The 17,884-nt window shown below is 35.3% G+C and overlaps 2 protein-coding genes across 4 annotated transcripts in view; one reads left to right on the forward strand and one right to left on the reverse strand.

Annotated features, from left to right (window-relative positions):
- Positions 1 to 15,823, forward strand: part of nptnb (neuroplastin b) — a 48,899-nt gene extending 33,076 nt beyond the window's left edge. For 2 of the 3 annotated variants that reach the window (XM_067389470.1, XM_067389472.1), the window contains 5 exons: positions 1,493 to 1,629; positions 1,727 to 2,000; positions 14,578 to 14,599; positions 14,694 to 14,785; positions 14,877 to 15,823. In XM_067389470.1, the coding sequence (XP_067245571.1) occupies positions 1,493 to 1,629; positions 1,727 to 2,000; positions 14,578 to 14,599; positions 14,694 to 14,754 (494 nt within the window). In that variant the 3' untranslated portion in view covers positions 14,755 to 14,785; positions 14,877 to 15,823. Of the gene's footprint in view, positions 1 to 1,492; positions 1,630 to 1,726; positions 2,001 to 7,084; positions 7,134 to 14,577; positions 14,600 to 14,693; positions 14,786 to 14,876 lie in introns of those variants that run through there. The other variant, XM_067389471.1, reaches the window with a different exon arrangement.
- The window catches only part of rec114 (REC114 meiotic recombination protein), a 9,251-nt gene continuing 5,981 nt past the window's right edge, over positions 14,615 to 17,884 (reverse strand). The window contains exons 5-7 of the mRNA XM_067389413.1: positions 17,644 to 17,715; positions 17,346 to 17,511; positions 14,615 to 14,955 (exon numbers count right to left, since the gene is read on the reverse strand). Coding sequence (XP_067245514.1) covers positions 17,347 to 17,511; positions 17,644 to 17,715 — 237 coding nt within the window. The 3' untranslated portion in view covers positions 14,615 to 14,955; position 17,346. The remainder of the gene's footprint in view (positions 14,956 to 17,345; positions 17,512 to 17,643; positions 17,716 to 17,884) is intronic.

Below are 17,884 nucleotides of genomic sequence, written 5' to 3' on the forward strand. Positions count from 1 at the left end.
ATACACCATTACATTTATTAATTACAATAATTATTATTATTTTCTAATTGAAAACAAGTCATTTTTTATTTTAAATAATTATATTTTTCGCACCTGTTTTAGAACTATTAAGATTTCCACTTTCCTCAAGATTATTTCAATATTTTTCTCAAATCTGATTCTTATTACAGTGTTTTATATTGGCAGTACATCAAATACTATGATGATGTACAAATACTATACAATTTATATATAGATGTGTGTGTATACAGTGTGCATATATATATATATATATATATATACAGCTATGGAAAAAATTAAGAGACCACTTAACATTGATTTCTGAACTTGGATTGGTCACTAAATTTTTTACAAAGCTGTGTATATATATATATATATATATATATATATATATATATATATATATATATATATATATATATATATATATATATATATATATATATATATATATATATATATATATATATATATATATATATATAAATTAATTGTAATTGAGGCAGTGGGGTGTAAGGGAGGAAGTGGCGTTTGTGATTGGAAGGAGGCTGATTTATTGTGTCTCAAAAATGCTCTGTGAGTGAGGATAATGCCGAGCTAAGCTCTCCATCGCCTCTCTGCTCGTGACACACACACACACACACACACACACACACACACACACACACACACTCTATCCTCAGAAGGCATGTGCGCACCATAATTAGAGCTGATGATGTCAGCCAAGTTACAATCCACGCCTTCTCCATCCTACACGTTCACGCTCAGAGATTCGTTTCATCCTGCTTAATTGCACGGAGGGAATTACGGCAATTTCGGAGATTAGCAGCGGCTGCAGAAGGTGCTGCGTGTTAAAACGAGCGAGGCGGCGGGTGGGGTTACAATCATATCCAGTATTTCTTAATTCCGGGGAATATTGGAGCGCGGGTGTGTGTGACATTGAGCTCTGTATTATCCAGTGAAGGGGAATGATGGTGACTCAGCACATCAGAGAAGGGAAGCCTGAGTTACTGCGCCCGCGGGGGGTTGCTTTTAATTAAGTCTACGCCATCTCATTTATGTCAGTCATTTGCGGTGTTAGGATACATAATTATGCAAGCATGGTCTTTTTTTTTCCATCCAATGTTGTCTTGTGTTACAGTATAAATATCTAAACATTTTTAACTTAGTGCAAAATGTGACGATATATTAAGTTCTGTTCTTGAAATCAAGTGAGAAGGAATCAGAAAAATCAACTTAAAGGTGCAGTATGTAGGATTTCTATCCGCTAGATGCTACTAGAGGTCTATTCAAAACAAAGGCGTAGCTTGATCACGCCAAGTTTGAGCGCAGAATTTTGGGACATGTGGTTTCCACCTCAATGGACGGTGCAAAAGAATAGGGATTGGACTCGGGCAGAAATCATGTTCATGGATGCGATTATTAACGTTACTGTAGTGATGTATCTGAGTGATGTAAACACATCATAACGGTCTTTCCTCTCTCTATCCAGCTGCTCCTGAAATCTTGGGACACAAACGAAGTGAGAACAAGAAAGAAGGAGAAAATGCGACACTGCACTGCAAGTCTGTTGGATTCCCGCATCCTATGTGGACGTGGAGAAAGAAAGTGGGCCGAGGGTCTTACATGGTACGTATCCAAAACACACATCGTTTTATAGACTGTGTGTATATATATCTTTTATATATGTGAGGACACAACAGCCTCTCTGAATCTCTTCATGCAGGACATTGACAACAGCACTGGTCGATTCTTCATCACCAACAAAGATAATTTCACACAACTGAGTATCATCAGCCTGGACATCAGCACAGACCCGGGCGAGTACGTTTGCAACGCCTCAAACATCATCGGATCCAGAGAGTCCATGACCATCCTGCGGGTCCGGAGCCATCTCGCCCCGCTCTGGCCTTTTCTGGGCGTCCTGGCCGAGATCATCATCCTCGTGGTCATTATTGTGGTTTACGAGAAGCGCAAGAGGCCGGACGAGGTTCCTGATGGTAAGAGGCACTCGGCTTTGGGTATTTTTGCTGGTTATCAATATAATATCATTCTGAAGTGCTTAATGTGGCTGTTGTTTGATCAGAAAATTAAGTAAATTATTCTAGTAATGTTGTATTAGGGCTGCACAGTTATAATTGCTGATTTTCCTTGATTTTAGTGACATAAAAGTTATTTTGTGTGAGGCGGCTGCATGCCATATTCCTAATGAAGCTACACATCCAAAATAGATGGCTTAAATGCAGTAAAAATAGTATTTTCACAAGTTTTTCCACAAGTATTTTTCCATTGCCATTTGGATTATTGTAGAAAATAAGCTCTGTGACCAACAAAAGTTGATGTTTTGTTCCTCAAGATAATCTTCACCAACTTTTTTTGAAGCCTTAATACAATCTCCAGAAGTAAAAAGCTAAAGTTAGGTCACGTCATCACCACTAAGCTTCCGTAACTCTTTCAATCTTAATTTAAAATCTATAAGGTGGCAAGTTTGAGTTTGAATAGTTTGTAAGAGTGCAAGTATAAACACAATTAATGACCTCTGTGGTCACATTTAGACACTTGATAGTTGTCGCCTTTTTCGAGACACGTAAAAGCTTAAATAAATCACAAATGTTGGGATTTACTGATGTATTTTTAAGTTGTAGAATAAAATGTGAAAATAGTTGAGCTTGTGTTTAACACAGGCTGATTTCAGGACAATGGAACCAGAAGTGCAAAAATGCACTTCAAATTAAATTTCCGAGTTTTAGGACTTGCTTCTGCAGCACTCTTAAATTTCCAATGTCTAAAGTACTTCTCAAAAGTACTTAAATAATCAATAATGGAAATCAGAACCAGAACCATAAGTGTTAAATTCCTGATGTTGCACATGTGCCAATCACAAATGAAAGTAAAACATATTAAAACACTCACTTGTGAAACATACTGTTTATAACCCTCTTATCTTTATGCACAGGCTCAATTAAGTATCTCTGATTGGCTATTGCATTCATGTGCTCAACAGAGCCATCTGCGATTGGTTAAAGTGCTGAAAATGTGGATGCATCTGAAGTAGACATAAATAGTAAACACTCACAATGACTTAATTGCAGCTGTCTTATGTATTTGTTCAACTCTACCATGTACCACACAAACATATAAAACTTTAGTGAACTTTTAGAATAATCCAGGCAGGCTGTTTCGAACTCTGAAGCTGCCATCAATAATATATTCTGAAGCAGGCTGTTAGTGGGTCATTTGTGGCCCGGGCTCTTAGCGTAGTTGCACAAGTGAATATTCATGAGAGCTGAGTCAGAGAAGACCCACTGGGAAATACTGACCTCTATGCTTGACCACGTTTTAATCTGAGACCCGATCCTCCACTAGAAAGACAAATCAGTACACTGGCGCTGCCCCACATTTGTACGCTCTTAAAGTTAATGAATAATTGATTCAGTCAACAGCTGCACTTGATTCTCTTGTCTCAATAAGAGAAACAGAAATATTAATATTGTACAGTTACCACGAGATATTTGGATACAAGAATATTTCAAGGCTGCGGTTCTTTTTTTAATTTCATTCTGTCTGGGGCTTTGCATTTTTGGGAAAAAGTGACATTGTATTATTTGATTTTCTGCCATGCACACAGGAAGATTCACCAGATGACTTGACCAGATCTATTTAGAAATAATGAATCATTCTTGAATGATTGGGGTGATTTGGTAGGGGATTTCATCTTCATAAAAAATTAAAACACACACAAAAAAAACTATTTTACTCTGAAGTCTTAAAATGCAAAATCATTTTAGGGCGATTTGGGAAAAACTTAAGCGTTCGTATTTGGGTTTACTATACGCAAACTATAAAGTGAACAGGTTTAAAAATAAAACTCTTTTCCTTGAGTGGTTGTGTTTAGCTTTGGGGATAAGGTTAAAGGATCATATATGTGATATATGATCATAAATCAATATATGCTTAATGTATTTGTAAACTTTTTAAGGAACACTTAATACTAATGCAGTTCATTTCCAACAAAGAATTATTTAAAGCACTTAATTAATGGCATTTTCCGATTTTCCGTGACCTAATCTAAAGTGAGAACTATTTACAGTGAAGTTGTAAACAAAACATAAAAAACATTATCTAACTCTAATTTTAAATATAGCTGCAAGCAGCCATTAAGGGGCCAAGCACAGAAGCAAGCAAGAAGTAAAATATAGCATTTTATTTCATATACTTTATTGTAGTTAGTGGCAATTTAATATTTTGTTCAGTTGTAGCGCCACCAACAGGCACAATCCCACCACTTTTTTTATGTGTCCTTAGAGTGTGGCCATAAATAAGTGTGCCAAATTTGGTAAAAATATCTCATTTCATTTAGGAGTTATAGGTAAATGTACGAGTACATCAAAAATTACCCATGCATGACTTTGATTGCGTTTTTTTTGCCACTTACTATTAAAATTTTGGCATTTGGGCAGTAACATATAGCCAATGATCTATTTTTCAGAATTTCCTACGGTGGTTTCGTCTCAATCTGACTAACAGTTTCAAAGATATTTGCGAACGTTGTTTTAATGCTTAATCGCAACGTTGCACAAACAATAAGGCGAAACCTAGCATATTAGATATTCGCAGGGATTCAGGGATCTAAGGAGATGACTTGCATGAAAATAAGTCAACCACATCAAAAGTTAGGAGCATATGAATATTTGATTTCACCACAAGGTGGCGCTGTCTAGAAAGTTCTCAGGCTCCTTCAGGGCATCGTGCTGATTACCCATACCAAGTTTCGTAATGATACACTAATGTCTTCAAAAAATAAAAAATGCAAAATGGCCAATATGGTAAAATTGGTTATCTCGGCATGCTGCCCTGAACCAGTAGGTGGCACTGTGCCGAAATGCAGCATGTAGCCTCAGGTCATGCTTGTGATGACATGTACCAAGTTTGGTCAGGATACGTTAAAGCGTTGCAGAGACATAACCTCACTTCCATTTTTGGCATGCTCTGAATTTGTTTGCACGTTATTCGAGAATGGTTGGATTTATCAAAACGTTTTTATCACTTTTTGCCAGCATAATCTAAAGATGATCTGATTTGATTTTCATGAAAATTGGAGCAACCGTCGTGGAGGAGTTCAAAAAAGTAGGTTTTTGGTGGGAAAGGTTTCAGGTCATAGGGTGCAATCGAATCAAATTTTTTTCTAACCTTTATGGTTCAAAAGTTATTAGTGTAAACATGAGTGCAAATTTGAACAAGTGGTGGCGCTAGATAGTTTGATCTAGAGACACCAAATTTGCTGTAGTTAATAATGGAACTGTTCTCTATCAATGTGCCAAATTTCATAACTTTCCAGCAAGTGGTTCAATGTGCTTCCAGAGCGGAAGAAGAAGAATAGTAGGAAGGCCATATATTTGTATGTAGCCTATTAAAATGTTAACAATGTAGAGATTACAATATATGGTAACACTTTATATATTTACAGTGTCATAGTTACACGTTACTACACGTACTTACTATAGTAATAACAGTAAATGATGCATAATTACAAGTAACTAACCCTAAACCAAACCCTAACACTGTCACTCTATAGTAAGTACATGTAGTTAATTAATAGTACTCAGTACTTATTTGAGTAATTACAATGTAGCTATGGCACTGTAAAATAAAGTGTAACCCGATATATAAATCATGAATTAACTATAAACTAAAAGTTTGCAAATGATTTGTAAGTACTTTATTACTGTATACTTATTATAAAGTGTGTTATTTCACTGTAAAATTACAATACTAATATTTTCAGTGCGTCTTAATTTCTTCATTTTCAAGCTTTTATTTTGCATGTTGACGGCCAATAAATAAATGCATTTCTGGTTTCAGAGTGAAGGCACCGCATGTGCATTTACACGCATGAATGAATGAAGCTGAAACACTGTAATCACGAACTACACGTGTGTAAATAACACGCTTCACACTGAAATCAGTAGCACATATATATTCTCTTTAAATTAAATCGCAGCCTACTCGCACTAAGCCATTTTTCGATATTGATTTTATTTCGATATACGTCGCGCAGCCCTAATTCTGTCATGCTTTGGCCGCAGGGGAAGAGCAGGAGAGGACGGGGAATCATGCCGGTAACCGGCGAGTCAGTCAATCTAAACAGGCTTCGTTCCGAACATGTTTTGGCTGCGAGTGTGACAGTCTCTAAAGGGATGCAGTCAGGCATAGCTTCATGCTAATTTGACCTTTGCAGAACCACAGAAGGGTATCTCAGAGCCAGGGGTGGTCAGCCGCTACCCTTTAAAATGTGCTGCGAGATGCACCGCGTTCTAGTGACTGACAACACATGACTTCTCAGTAAAACTATTGTGCTCAGCTTAACTCGAGCTAGAACTCAAGATACGGCTGTCTTATTTTGTGTCAGTGCAGTTTTTATCAGATCCAACATCCACCCTCTAAATGTTTGTTTACATGTCTGTCTAGCAGTAAATTGCACAGGGATTTCCGATGTACAAACTCTGCTACAATAGCAATAGAAAAGAAAGAACGTGCTTTCTGTATAAACATTAATGTTTGTGTGCATGTTTTCATGATCTTCCATCAAAATATGCATTAACCAACAGATAGCTATTTAGTCACTGTTTAGGCAGGTAATGTTGTTCCTGTATGAAAGGTTAACGATAGATTTTGAAGTCTATTCTATTGGGATACTGCAACGGTTTCTGTGGGGAAATGTTCTTTTCTGGTTGAACTGGGCTGTGAATGTTGTTTCATGTTGGCATGTGGTTGTGAGCTGATGAACACTGTTTGTCAGTTGAGCTCTGAATGCTAAAGCAGTGCTGGTGCTGTTCGTAGGCCAACAAACAGGACTGAAACAAAGGATTTTTGCGTGCTCATATTAAAATATGCTCCCAAGGCAGTAATTTAATATCCCTGATGCTCAATCAAACTGAATGAAAGTGTTTAATTTGTGAGTCACTGCCTGAAAGTCACAACAGAATCATTTTTTTCTTCTTACTATAATGGTTTCAAGTAAATAATGGTTGAAACTTTGTTTTTTCCTTCTCCATGTGGCATCATATTCTTTATTGTTGGTAAGTTTGAGAACTTGCATGTCTTCAGAAATGTCTGCTTCTCCTTGTTTTCTCCTCATTCGGGCTGTGATGTCAATGCGTGCTTATTTAATTATCAATTGAATTAAAAAAATCAGTTTTTATCATCAACAGTATTCAATGTGACTGGATTCTTTACTGTTAATTTTATGGTTCGTAATGGGCTTTCATTGCAATATTCAATATATTTATTTTTATTCATTTCAGTTTGTTTTAGCCTTCGGAATATAGCAATATAGTCTCAAACTTGATGGATGAATCTCATCAAAACGTTCATATTTCGCCTTCAATTAAGGTTTTTGTTGTTGCATTATGACATTATTTTCCCTTCCTCTATTTTATTACAGTAAAAACAATACTTATTTCAAAACCCCCTGTGGTGAAAGTCAAGTGTTTAATGTGTTTATATGTCTATGTGGTGTTTTTAACACAAACCACATGCGAATTCATCGGTCAACACCATTGCTGAGTATTTTCTCCTTAAAACTGCAGTATCTCAAAAACCCCGCCCCTGTTTCCTACCATCACAAACATGTGAACAATCCCATGACGTGTGGGCGGGGCTTTTCTCCACTGACTTTTTATGATGTTCAAAGCGTTTGTAAGGATGCTGATTTTAGAAGGCAGCTGTCTGACTCTGAGATGGCGAACGGGAACATGGTTTGTGTAACATTAGTAACACATTATTAGCTGTTTGATGACATAGTAAAGCCAAAGGCTCATCATATTAACTATCGTTATGTGTCCGACATTGTACAGAGCGATTCATAAAACGCATTATCATTCTGATACGTTAACTTGAAGACTTTAACTTGCTCTTCCACTTCGGAATCAGTTTCTGGTTCAAACATATATGGCTGAATTAAACCAATATTTCCACTTGCCATTGTGTAGTGTTTACTAGAGTGAGTGGTTCAGATAGTCCGAGCTGGTGCGTTTGAGTGGAGGCGGAGACTAATTTGCATATTCAAATTCCACGTATACTAAATGAAATGGGTGTTACATTAAAGGGTTAGTTCACCCAAAAATTAAAATAATGTCATTTATTACTTGCCCTCATGTCGTTCCACACCTGTAAGACCTTCGTTCATCTTCAGAGCACAAATTAAGATATTTTTGATGAAATCAAAGTGAGGCCTGCATAGCCAGCAATAACATTTCCTCTCTCAAGCTCCATTAATGTACTAAAAACACATCTAAATCAGTTCGTGTGAGTACAGTGGTTCAATATTAATATTATAAAGCCACGAGAATATTTTTGGTGCGCCAAAAAAACAAAATAACGACTTATATAGTGATGGCCGATTTCAAAACACTGCTTCAGGAAGCTTCGGAGCGTTATGAATCAGCGTGTCGAATCATGATTCGGATCGCGTGTCAAACTGCTGAAATCGTGTGACTCTGGCGCTCCGAACCGCTGATTCGACACGCTGATTCATAACGCTCCGAAGCTTCCTGAAGCAGTGTTTTGAAATCGGCCATCACTAAATAAGTCGTTATTTTGTTTTTTTGCCGCACCAAAAATATTCTCGTGGCTTTATAATATTAATATTGAACCACTGTACTCACATGAACTGATTTAAATATGTTTTTAGTACATTAATGGATCTTGACAGAGGAAATGTCATTGCTTAGACCTCACTGAGCCATCGGATTTCATCAAAAATATCTTATTTTGTGTTCTGAAGATGAACGAAGGTCTTACAGGTGTGGAACGACATGAGGTTGAGTAATTAATGACAGAATCATTTCATTTTTGGGTGAACTAACCCTTTAAGCATAGTGAGTTACATTAAAGCTATTTTAAGGCATGAAGAAATTATTTGCACAGATGAGTTTTAAGAGATAAAATTGTTGACTGCAGGGGGACGAAAAGACACCACGACAAATACCACCATGATATAATTTAAATAATGCAAATTATTGTATGTATATACAATATATGTTATTTAAATTACAAAACAAGTACAAAAAAATGATTGGGGAGTATCCGATTTTTATGAAAATAATGTCACAGTGCAAATACGTTTTTTTTTTTTTTTTATTTTGGTATCAGAAACAACCTGTAAATGTTGCTTGACAGGTTTCATGAGATTCACCCTGGCATCTTTACTATAAGTCATCACATGACCCAGTTACTTCAGGTCATATAATCAAAGCTGTCACTTGTGACACATCTTCCTCATGAATAAACAGATCATAGTAACGTGGATCGAAATACAGAGAGTTCATTGCTTAGTTTTTAACCATAAATTCTGGCATGTGTTTGGCTGTTTGTTTTGCACTGGATGACTTGCTGAATGTCCTCTACAGACCCTATTACAACAAGACCGCATGTAAGGAGAGAAAGTTTGTGTGCATGAACAGCGTGTTCTGTTTTGTGGTTTGGGGAGGATTTGTCCCCAGGAGAGGGAGTGATGGGAGGGTGCGCTAGATTAAGGTAGATTATATCTGCCCACAGTCTTATCAACAGAATCCGAGATGAGGACATAATGCTATGACGCACATCACAGCTGAAATCCTCGTGCCAGGATTTCATATTTTCAACAGCGATGTCCTCTACACCTTTAGAGCATCTGTGTGTAGATATACTGACGTGAACTACTGCATGAACGTTTGTTTTATCTCCAGAGGTCGACTAATAATTAAATGTTAAACATTATTAGCGGGCTGCTCAACGGTGGCCATAGTTTGGGATGTATTACTGATAAGAAAAATAAGATCATGCCACTAAAAATGTGCATACTAGAAAGGAAGCATACATTATAAAATGATATTTCAGTCTTTCTACTTCAAAATTACTCACTAAGTTCAATGTTACTTGCTGTTTCTTTGTAATTATTGGTGAGATTTACTAGCAGTTGTTTAGTGTATGTACACAAGCAGCTGTATATAAGACTTTATATCATGAGCAAGATGAATGTTTATCAATTATTGAAATTGCAATGCATTTGCAATGTGCAATTAAAGGCGTTGTAAGCAATTTTGCTTTAATCCCTGCTCTCCTAAAACATGTCATCCAACCTGATGGCTGAACATACAAAATGATTGACAGGCGGAGAATGTTTCTTATTGGCTACTCGATAGTAATATGAGTGCACCGTCTTTGTTTATCTAACGTCTTTGATCTAGTGCAGTCAGAGACAGATGTGACACCTATTTCAGTGAAATCTCTCAGGTAGTAGTGACATTTTATGTGTGGTATTCCTAAAAAACATTGCTTACAGCACCTTTAACCCCTCCATCTTGCCTACACTGATCACATGTGCATCAGTGTTGTAGTAGAAGTTAAAGTTGCGTCACATTCGTTTGGTCTGTTATATGTAGTGAGAGAAAAACAGGTCGATTATTTTTGCGCTGTGTTGATCTGAAGGTTTAGTCTGATGGTTGTGAATTCGAAAGGATGAGTTTTTTAGCTCTGTCCTGTCATAACCTGCTTGTTGTCCAGCACTGTGAATGCTGCTGTATGTGGGCGCATGCATACACTAACCAGAACTACCCATCTGTCTATGGAGAGACACATCTCTCTTCTTCAGTGACCTCTAACTGAAACAACCTTCCTGCATCAGTAATAACCTGCTCTCTAAACATCTCCAGTCTTGAGTTGTGTGCTGTTGTTTTATTCATTTGCAGAGTAGAATTATGCAGGGTTATACCACACCAATTGATTTCCTTGTCTTTTCCAGTTGTTTATGATTAATGGATAAGGATTTCTGGTAACACTTTACAACAAGGATGCATTTTTTTAACATTAGTGAATTGCATTAGTTAACATGAACTGACAATGAAAAGGCATTTATTAATCATTAATTTTAACACTTTCTAATACATTATTTAAATTAAAGTTGTATCTGTTCATATTATTTAATGCGATGTTAACAATCAATCGACGATAAATAAATAATCGAATAATTGTAATGCATTCTCGTGATTTTTCATAAAACATCCTTTATTGTTATAAAAATACCATGATGGAAATACATGTGATGTTATTTCCATCAAGAGGTGGTGGACGAAGTACACAAATCAAGTACTTGAGTAAAAGTACAGATGCGTATCATAAAATATGATCAAGTGAAAGTATTTAGTGCTCCTTTTCAATTTTACTTGAGAGAAAGTATAAAAGTACTTGATTTTTAATGTACTTAAGTAAAAAAGTACTGATTGATGAATGTTTATTTTGTAATTTTATAAAGGCCACATTTAATTAAATTTGTATATTTTATATAATCCTATTGCTTAAAAAATGATGAATGATTATGAATTGTCAAATAGCCAGGACTACTCAGTAAGCCTATGGATGAAGATTAGTAAAATATATATAAAATATATACAATATAAAAACAAACAAAACATATAGGACTAAATACATAACATTTTTAAAAAATTAACGTGCATGTGTTATTTTAATTTGTGTTAAGAGTTGCACGATTCTGGAAAAATGAGAGTCAAGATTTTTTTTCTTTCAAATAGAGATCATAATCAAACAAACAAAATAATAACTAAACAAAATATAATTATTTACCAGAAGACAAAATATTAATTGCTGCAGTCTATTTAAAATATTTAAAAATGGTTTTGAGTGAATGATTCAATGACTCACTCATAACTACTTCACTTGTTTCATTACTGGATGAATCAATGTTTTTGAACAAATCTTTTCAATAAATCATTCAATGTTAAATACGGTTTAACAGTCACTTGTCGCCTCCTAGTGGAGTAACGATGTAATCGATACAACCATCATTTGAAACGGCTAGTTTTAATATGTGATTTGATCAGTTTGAATCGAGATCGCGATCTGTAGACACAGTGATGTGGACGTGTCCGCATTAAAGCGTTTCAGTGGGCTTAAACAGATCTCCCTCTACAGCAGATTTAGTTCACAAACAACTATAATACAATAATTAACCATAAAATTCAACATTACATTAGAAGTATAATTTACTTTTCGCCATCAGTCGTGCGCGCATTCAAGGATCCCCCAGTTCTTGGCTGTAAATTCATTCACTGGAGAGTCGCTCTGAACGAATCATTGAATCAGTGATTTGTTGACTCGAGATTCGCGAATGAATTGTTGATATGATTTGTGAAGCGGTTTAACAGGATGATTGAAAAGAATCCTCCAGCACATCCCAAAGACTTTCAATGAATTTAAGGTCTGGATTCAAAGGTGCCAATTCATGTGTGAAAATGATTCTTCATGCTCCCTCAGAAAACCATTCTTTCACAATTTTAACCCTGATGAATATTGGCATTGTCAAGAAATGAAAAGCTACACACTCCATCTGTTAGGGTTAGAAGAACCATTGCCAAACATAAAACATGCTAGAAACATAATAATCACTGTAATAATGATCCATTCATAGATTCTTAATTATTTACCTATTAAAATCCAAAAAGCGACGTTTTTTACTGGACAGTGTATGTAAATAGTCATCCCTAGACCTGAGCTAACAACTAACAAAGAATAGCTGTATTATATAGATGTAATATGAACAAAGATTAATCATGTAACAAATGTATCGCTCATTGTTTGTTAATGTTAGATAATGCATTAAAGGGTTAGTTCACCTAAAAATGAAAATTCTGTCATTAATGACTCACACTCATGTCGTTTCCAAACCTGTAAGACCTCCATTCATCTTCAGAACACAGTTTAAGATATTTTAGATTTAGTCCGAGAGCTTTCTGTCCCTCCATTGAAAATGTATGTACGGTATACTGTCCATGTCCAGAAAGGTAATAAAAACATCATCAAAGTAGTCCATGTGACATCAGAGGGTTAGTTAGAATTTGTTGAAGCTTCGAAAATACATTTTGGTCCAAAAATAACAAAAACTACGACTTTATTCAGCGTTGTCTTCTCTTCCTGAATCCTTTCCATTGAATTGATTCCATTGAATTGATTCCATTGAATCTTTTCATCAGCGTTGGTAATGCACTTTTACGTCACCGTGGTTGTTTTTGCCGATTAGGACATCCGCGACATTTTGAAGCATCGAAAATACATTTTGGTCCAAAAATAACAAAACCTACGACTTTATTCAGCATTGTATTCTCTTCCGGGTCTGTTGTCAATTCGCGTTCACGACTCTGCTGCTGCTGCTTCTTCTTCTTTCCTGTTTTACGGCGGTTGGTCCAGCTTATTGGTGCATTACTGCCCCCTTCTGCTCTGGATTGTGGTTCACGACTCCGCAGTGACGCTGCTGACGTGTTATCCGGTGCGCCCGAGCTTCGTTTACATTCTGAGGGAAACGCACGCTGTATTCAAGCTATTCTACATTGTTTGTATTTTGGTATTGCTATATATTTTAAAATGGTGCGTAAGTGTGCATGTCGTGGATGTCCTAATCGCCAAAAACAACCACGGCGACGTAAAAGTGCATTACCAACACCGCCAGATGAAAGGATTCAATGGAATCAGTTCAATGGAAACAATTCAATGGAAAGGATTCCGGAAGAGAAGACAATGCTGAATAAAGTCATAGGTTTTGTTATTTTTGGACCAAAATGTATTTTCGATCCACAAAAAATTCTAACTAACCCTCTGATGTCACATGGACTACTTTGATGATGTTTTTATTACTTTTCTGGACATGGACAGTATACCGTACATACATTTTCAATGGAGGGACAGAAAGCTCTCGGACTAAATCTAAAATATCTTAAACTGTGTTCTGAAGATGAATGGAGGTCTTACAGGTTTGGAACGGCATGAGTGTGAGTCATTAATGACAGAATTTTCATTTTTAGGTGAACTAACCCTTTAATTAATGGAACCTTATTGTAAAGTGTTACCATTTTTTTTTTAAATTGCACTCCGTGATCAGTATCTAGCTGATGATATTTGTTTTACATTAAGTGTAACAACAGAAATGTTTAGTCACCATAGAAATCTCCTAATATTTCCAGGTTTTTATGACCTTGGGAACCCAGATAATACACAGCAAAATCCCCAGAGTTAAATCAACTCAGAGTGCATATGGTCCCGCTATAAATAGTGTTAAAGTACAATGAAGCAGAGTTAAAGTTAATGAGATAATTAAGGCTGTGACTTAAGTCACAGTGTTTTTTCTTATTTCTTCAGTGATTCTGCTTGTTAACAGCAGGTGTTCATCACTAATGTGCAATCATTACTTAATTAATTGCTTAATTATCTCGGATTAACTGCGGATTTTGCTGTGTATCTTCAGTAAAGAGATCATGGGTTTTCTTGTAAATCTAAACATTTACTAACATTCTCACAAAACCAATTATGTGTCTGAACATGAGAACATTTCAGCATGTTGGTTTCAATAATATAACTAATTCAAAAAATGTATTCTCTTGCTGTTGCTGTTGCATTTTACAATGAAATAACAATCATGTTATCATCTCCTTTTGTGTGTTACATGAAACTTTCTCTTCAGTGTAAAGATTGATGGATTAATGTCTTTTTTCTTGCATGTCATTCACCTGCGCGTCGACCCTGATGAAGATGATGAACCAGCTGCACCAATGTAAGAACATGCGTTTATTAAAACTTGTGTGACTCATTTGTTATGATGCATCAAAGTGTGTATTAATTGTGAACCGTACACATCTGTCATCCAGAAAAACAAACTCCACAAACAACCACAAAGACAAAAACGTACGACAGCGGAACACCAACTGAGCCAACGGACCAACGTAGAAGAACGCTGAAGGTTTATGCATTACAATTCATTCTCGAGTCACAAATCAGCATGCAAATGTTCCCTTTAGTTGACTAAATCCCTCCCCGCTTCCTGTTTCCAGACGACCAACTGCATATCCTGACCATACGGACGTATCCAAGGAGAGGAGACGCTCCTGGCGGTTTTCAGCGGCGCACATCCTGCCTCACGTGGTGAAGAAAACAACAATAACGACAGCATTACACTGGCAGAAACGAACAATAAAGACTGTCTTAAGTTTGCCTTATTCAGGCTCATGATCTGTGTGAATGTGGACGCTGACTGAATCATTCTGACGGTGGTGGTGATGATGATGATTTTACTACATGTGCTGTTAACGTTGCATTTCTTTCTTTTATCATGCCCTCCTGCTGCACTAATTCTTTTTCATATCTACATGTTGTCTCGAATGCATGCAATAACATAATCTAATAAGATTCAGATATCGTTTTTCTATTGTTACTTTAAATGGCGTTGCATCCAAATGAATAACTTGTGTGTGTGTGTGTGAGCGAGAGCATATCAGAGTGTGTGTGTGTGTGTGTTTTTAAAGAAATTTAAATGGATAAAAAAGTAAGGAATCATCAAGATCTTTGTACAGTTTATCATCCAATAATAAAAGGAGGTGTTTTGTCTTAAACTAGAATGCAAGAACCTTTGTGAGTGGCAGAACAGTATTTAATCTTAAAAAGCTGATATTGTATTAAATGAAATGGATACATGTAATAACATTTATTTTCTAGAGTTATTTAGACGTCTTGTAAATGTGGTGCTGTAAGTGTTCAAATATTACGATAGCATCTGTAAAAAGAAAAAGAATATATCTTTTTTTTTTAATGTCATTTCTTTATAGAGAAAAGATGATTCTTGTACAGCATGGCTATAATCCTATGCAATATGTATTCATATAGACCTACTGACAATTGTAAGGTGGGGCGGGTTTGTTTAATTTCAGAGAATAAAAAAGCTTTAATGGGACAGTGAGATAAGGGTGCTTCGCATTTGAAATGCACTGCTGTAGTTGCATGACAACTCCTGATCAATACAGTGTGCGTCACCATAACAATGGACCAACATACAAAGGAGGAAGTGGGTGGAGCTAAAGCCATTACAAACTATGTGAAACCAATTTTCCTTTTTCAGAATAAAGGTTCCAAAAATACGCCAGTGTTTCTGTGTTATTGTGCTTTCTGAAAAGCTTTTCTGACTTGGCAACAGTAACCAGTGGGGGCGGAGCTTATCAAAGGCGTAACTGGATTTTGAGCAGTGTTTGTTTAGTATTAATTAGTATTATTGAATTAGATTTAATGTGTTTTAGTTTTAGTAATTTTGCCTATGTGCTTTTGCCATTTTTCTTAGTTTTGATTTTGAGCATTTTTTTTTTTGTATTTATATACTATTATAGTACTTATTAATGTTTTGAATTAGCTTTATTTTTTGTTCATTTTAATTTTAGTTCCAGTTTTAATAATTTTATGTGCATTTCCATTTTTATTAGTTTTGAATTTTAACAGTTATTTAGTATTATTTATATACTATTATGTTTTGATTTAGCTTTATATATATATATATATATTATATATATATATATGTGTGTGTGTGTGTGTGTGTGTGTGTGTGTGTGAGAGAGTTTTCATTTTCGTTTAAATAATTTTGCTATGTACTTTTGCCATTTTTATTAGTTTTGATTTTGAGCTGTTATTTTCATATTATTCATATACTATTAATGTTTTGAATTGGCTTTAATTTTTATTTTTGTATTTTTTCATTTTAATTTTAGTTACAGTTTTAGTACATATGTTAAGTGCTTTTGCCTTTTGTATTAGTTTTGATTTTGAGCAGTGTTTTATTTTTGTATTATTTATATACTATTATAGTATTTATTAATGTTTTAAATTAGATTTATTTTTTATTTTAATTTTAGTTCCATTTTTGGTCATTTTGTTGTGCTTTTTTTATCTTTTTTGTTTTGAGCAGTGTTTATTGTTTATATACTATTATAGTATTTATTAATATTTTGAATTAGATTTCATTTTTATATTTTTTGTTTTCATTCTAATTTTAATAATTTTATGTGCTTTTATCTTTTTTTTAATATTTTATTTTATTTTTATTTCAGATTTAGTCCAACTTTAACAGTACAACTTAATTTATTTCAGTTAGTTGCCAAAGCATAATTTCTATTATTTTTTAATTTTCAGAAGTTATTTTTTATTTTAGTTAATGAAATGATTTGTAATAGCTTTAGTTATTTATATACTATTATAGTATTTATTAATATTTTGAATTAGCTGTAATTTATATATTTTTTTCATTTTAAATTTAGTAATTTTGTGATTTTATCATTTTCATCAGTTTTGTTTTTTATATTTCTTTTTTATTGTTATTTACGTTTTAGCCTTAATACTTTTTGTACAAATAATTTTGTTTCAGTTAGTCACCAAGGCATAATTTCTATTTTCTATTAAATTTTTAAAAGGACTTTTATTTCAGATTTATTTCAGTTAATGAAATGATTTTTAATAGTTTTAGTTAACAATCACGGCTCTACCTCATTCTTGCATTAGCTCCTTTAGCTTCTTCTCGACTTCCTCTACGAATGCAGGGAAACCAGCATCGAGCAGACAGAGGCGCAGTAGTGCCTCCAGGTCTCCAGAGGGCAGCGTGCACTCATGATACGCCATCGGCAGGGACAGCTCACACTCGCCCAGGAAGTACTGAAGAGGAAGAGATTATAATGCATGACAAAGTCAGTGTGCACTTCATGGATGACATCTCAGAGAGGTCAAATTAAAATATCACTTGCTCTGAAAGCTGATCTGGTGTTGAGTGTATGCTGTAGTCGGTACCTGAGAAAGGTGTTTGATTGACAGCGGTCCCATGGCAACGACAGGGGCCGCCTGTGGTGCATCTTCAGGAGCCTGAAGTGGAAACAGAAATAGATCCATTCATTATAGTCTCAGGACTCACACGGAGGGCCTCGCAAGCCGATCAATAACTTCATTACTAATTGAATGTCCTCGACCCTGACAATCTTTCTCATCCCTGCTGTGAGGAGACAATGCCACTAACCATATTTTACAAAGAGAT

This window comes from Chanodichthys erythropterus, chromosome 7 (genome assembly GCF_024489055.1).
Source record: "Chanodichthys erythropterus isolate Z2021 chromosome 7, ASM2448905v1, whole genome shotgun sequence".
NCBI classification, from domain to species: Eukaryota; Metazoa; Chordata; class Actinopteri; order Cypriniformes; family Xenocyprididae; genus Chanodichthys; species Chanodichthys erythropterus.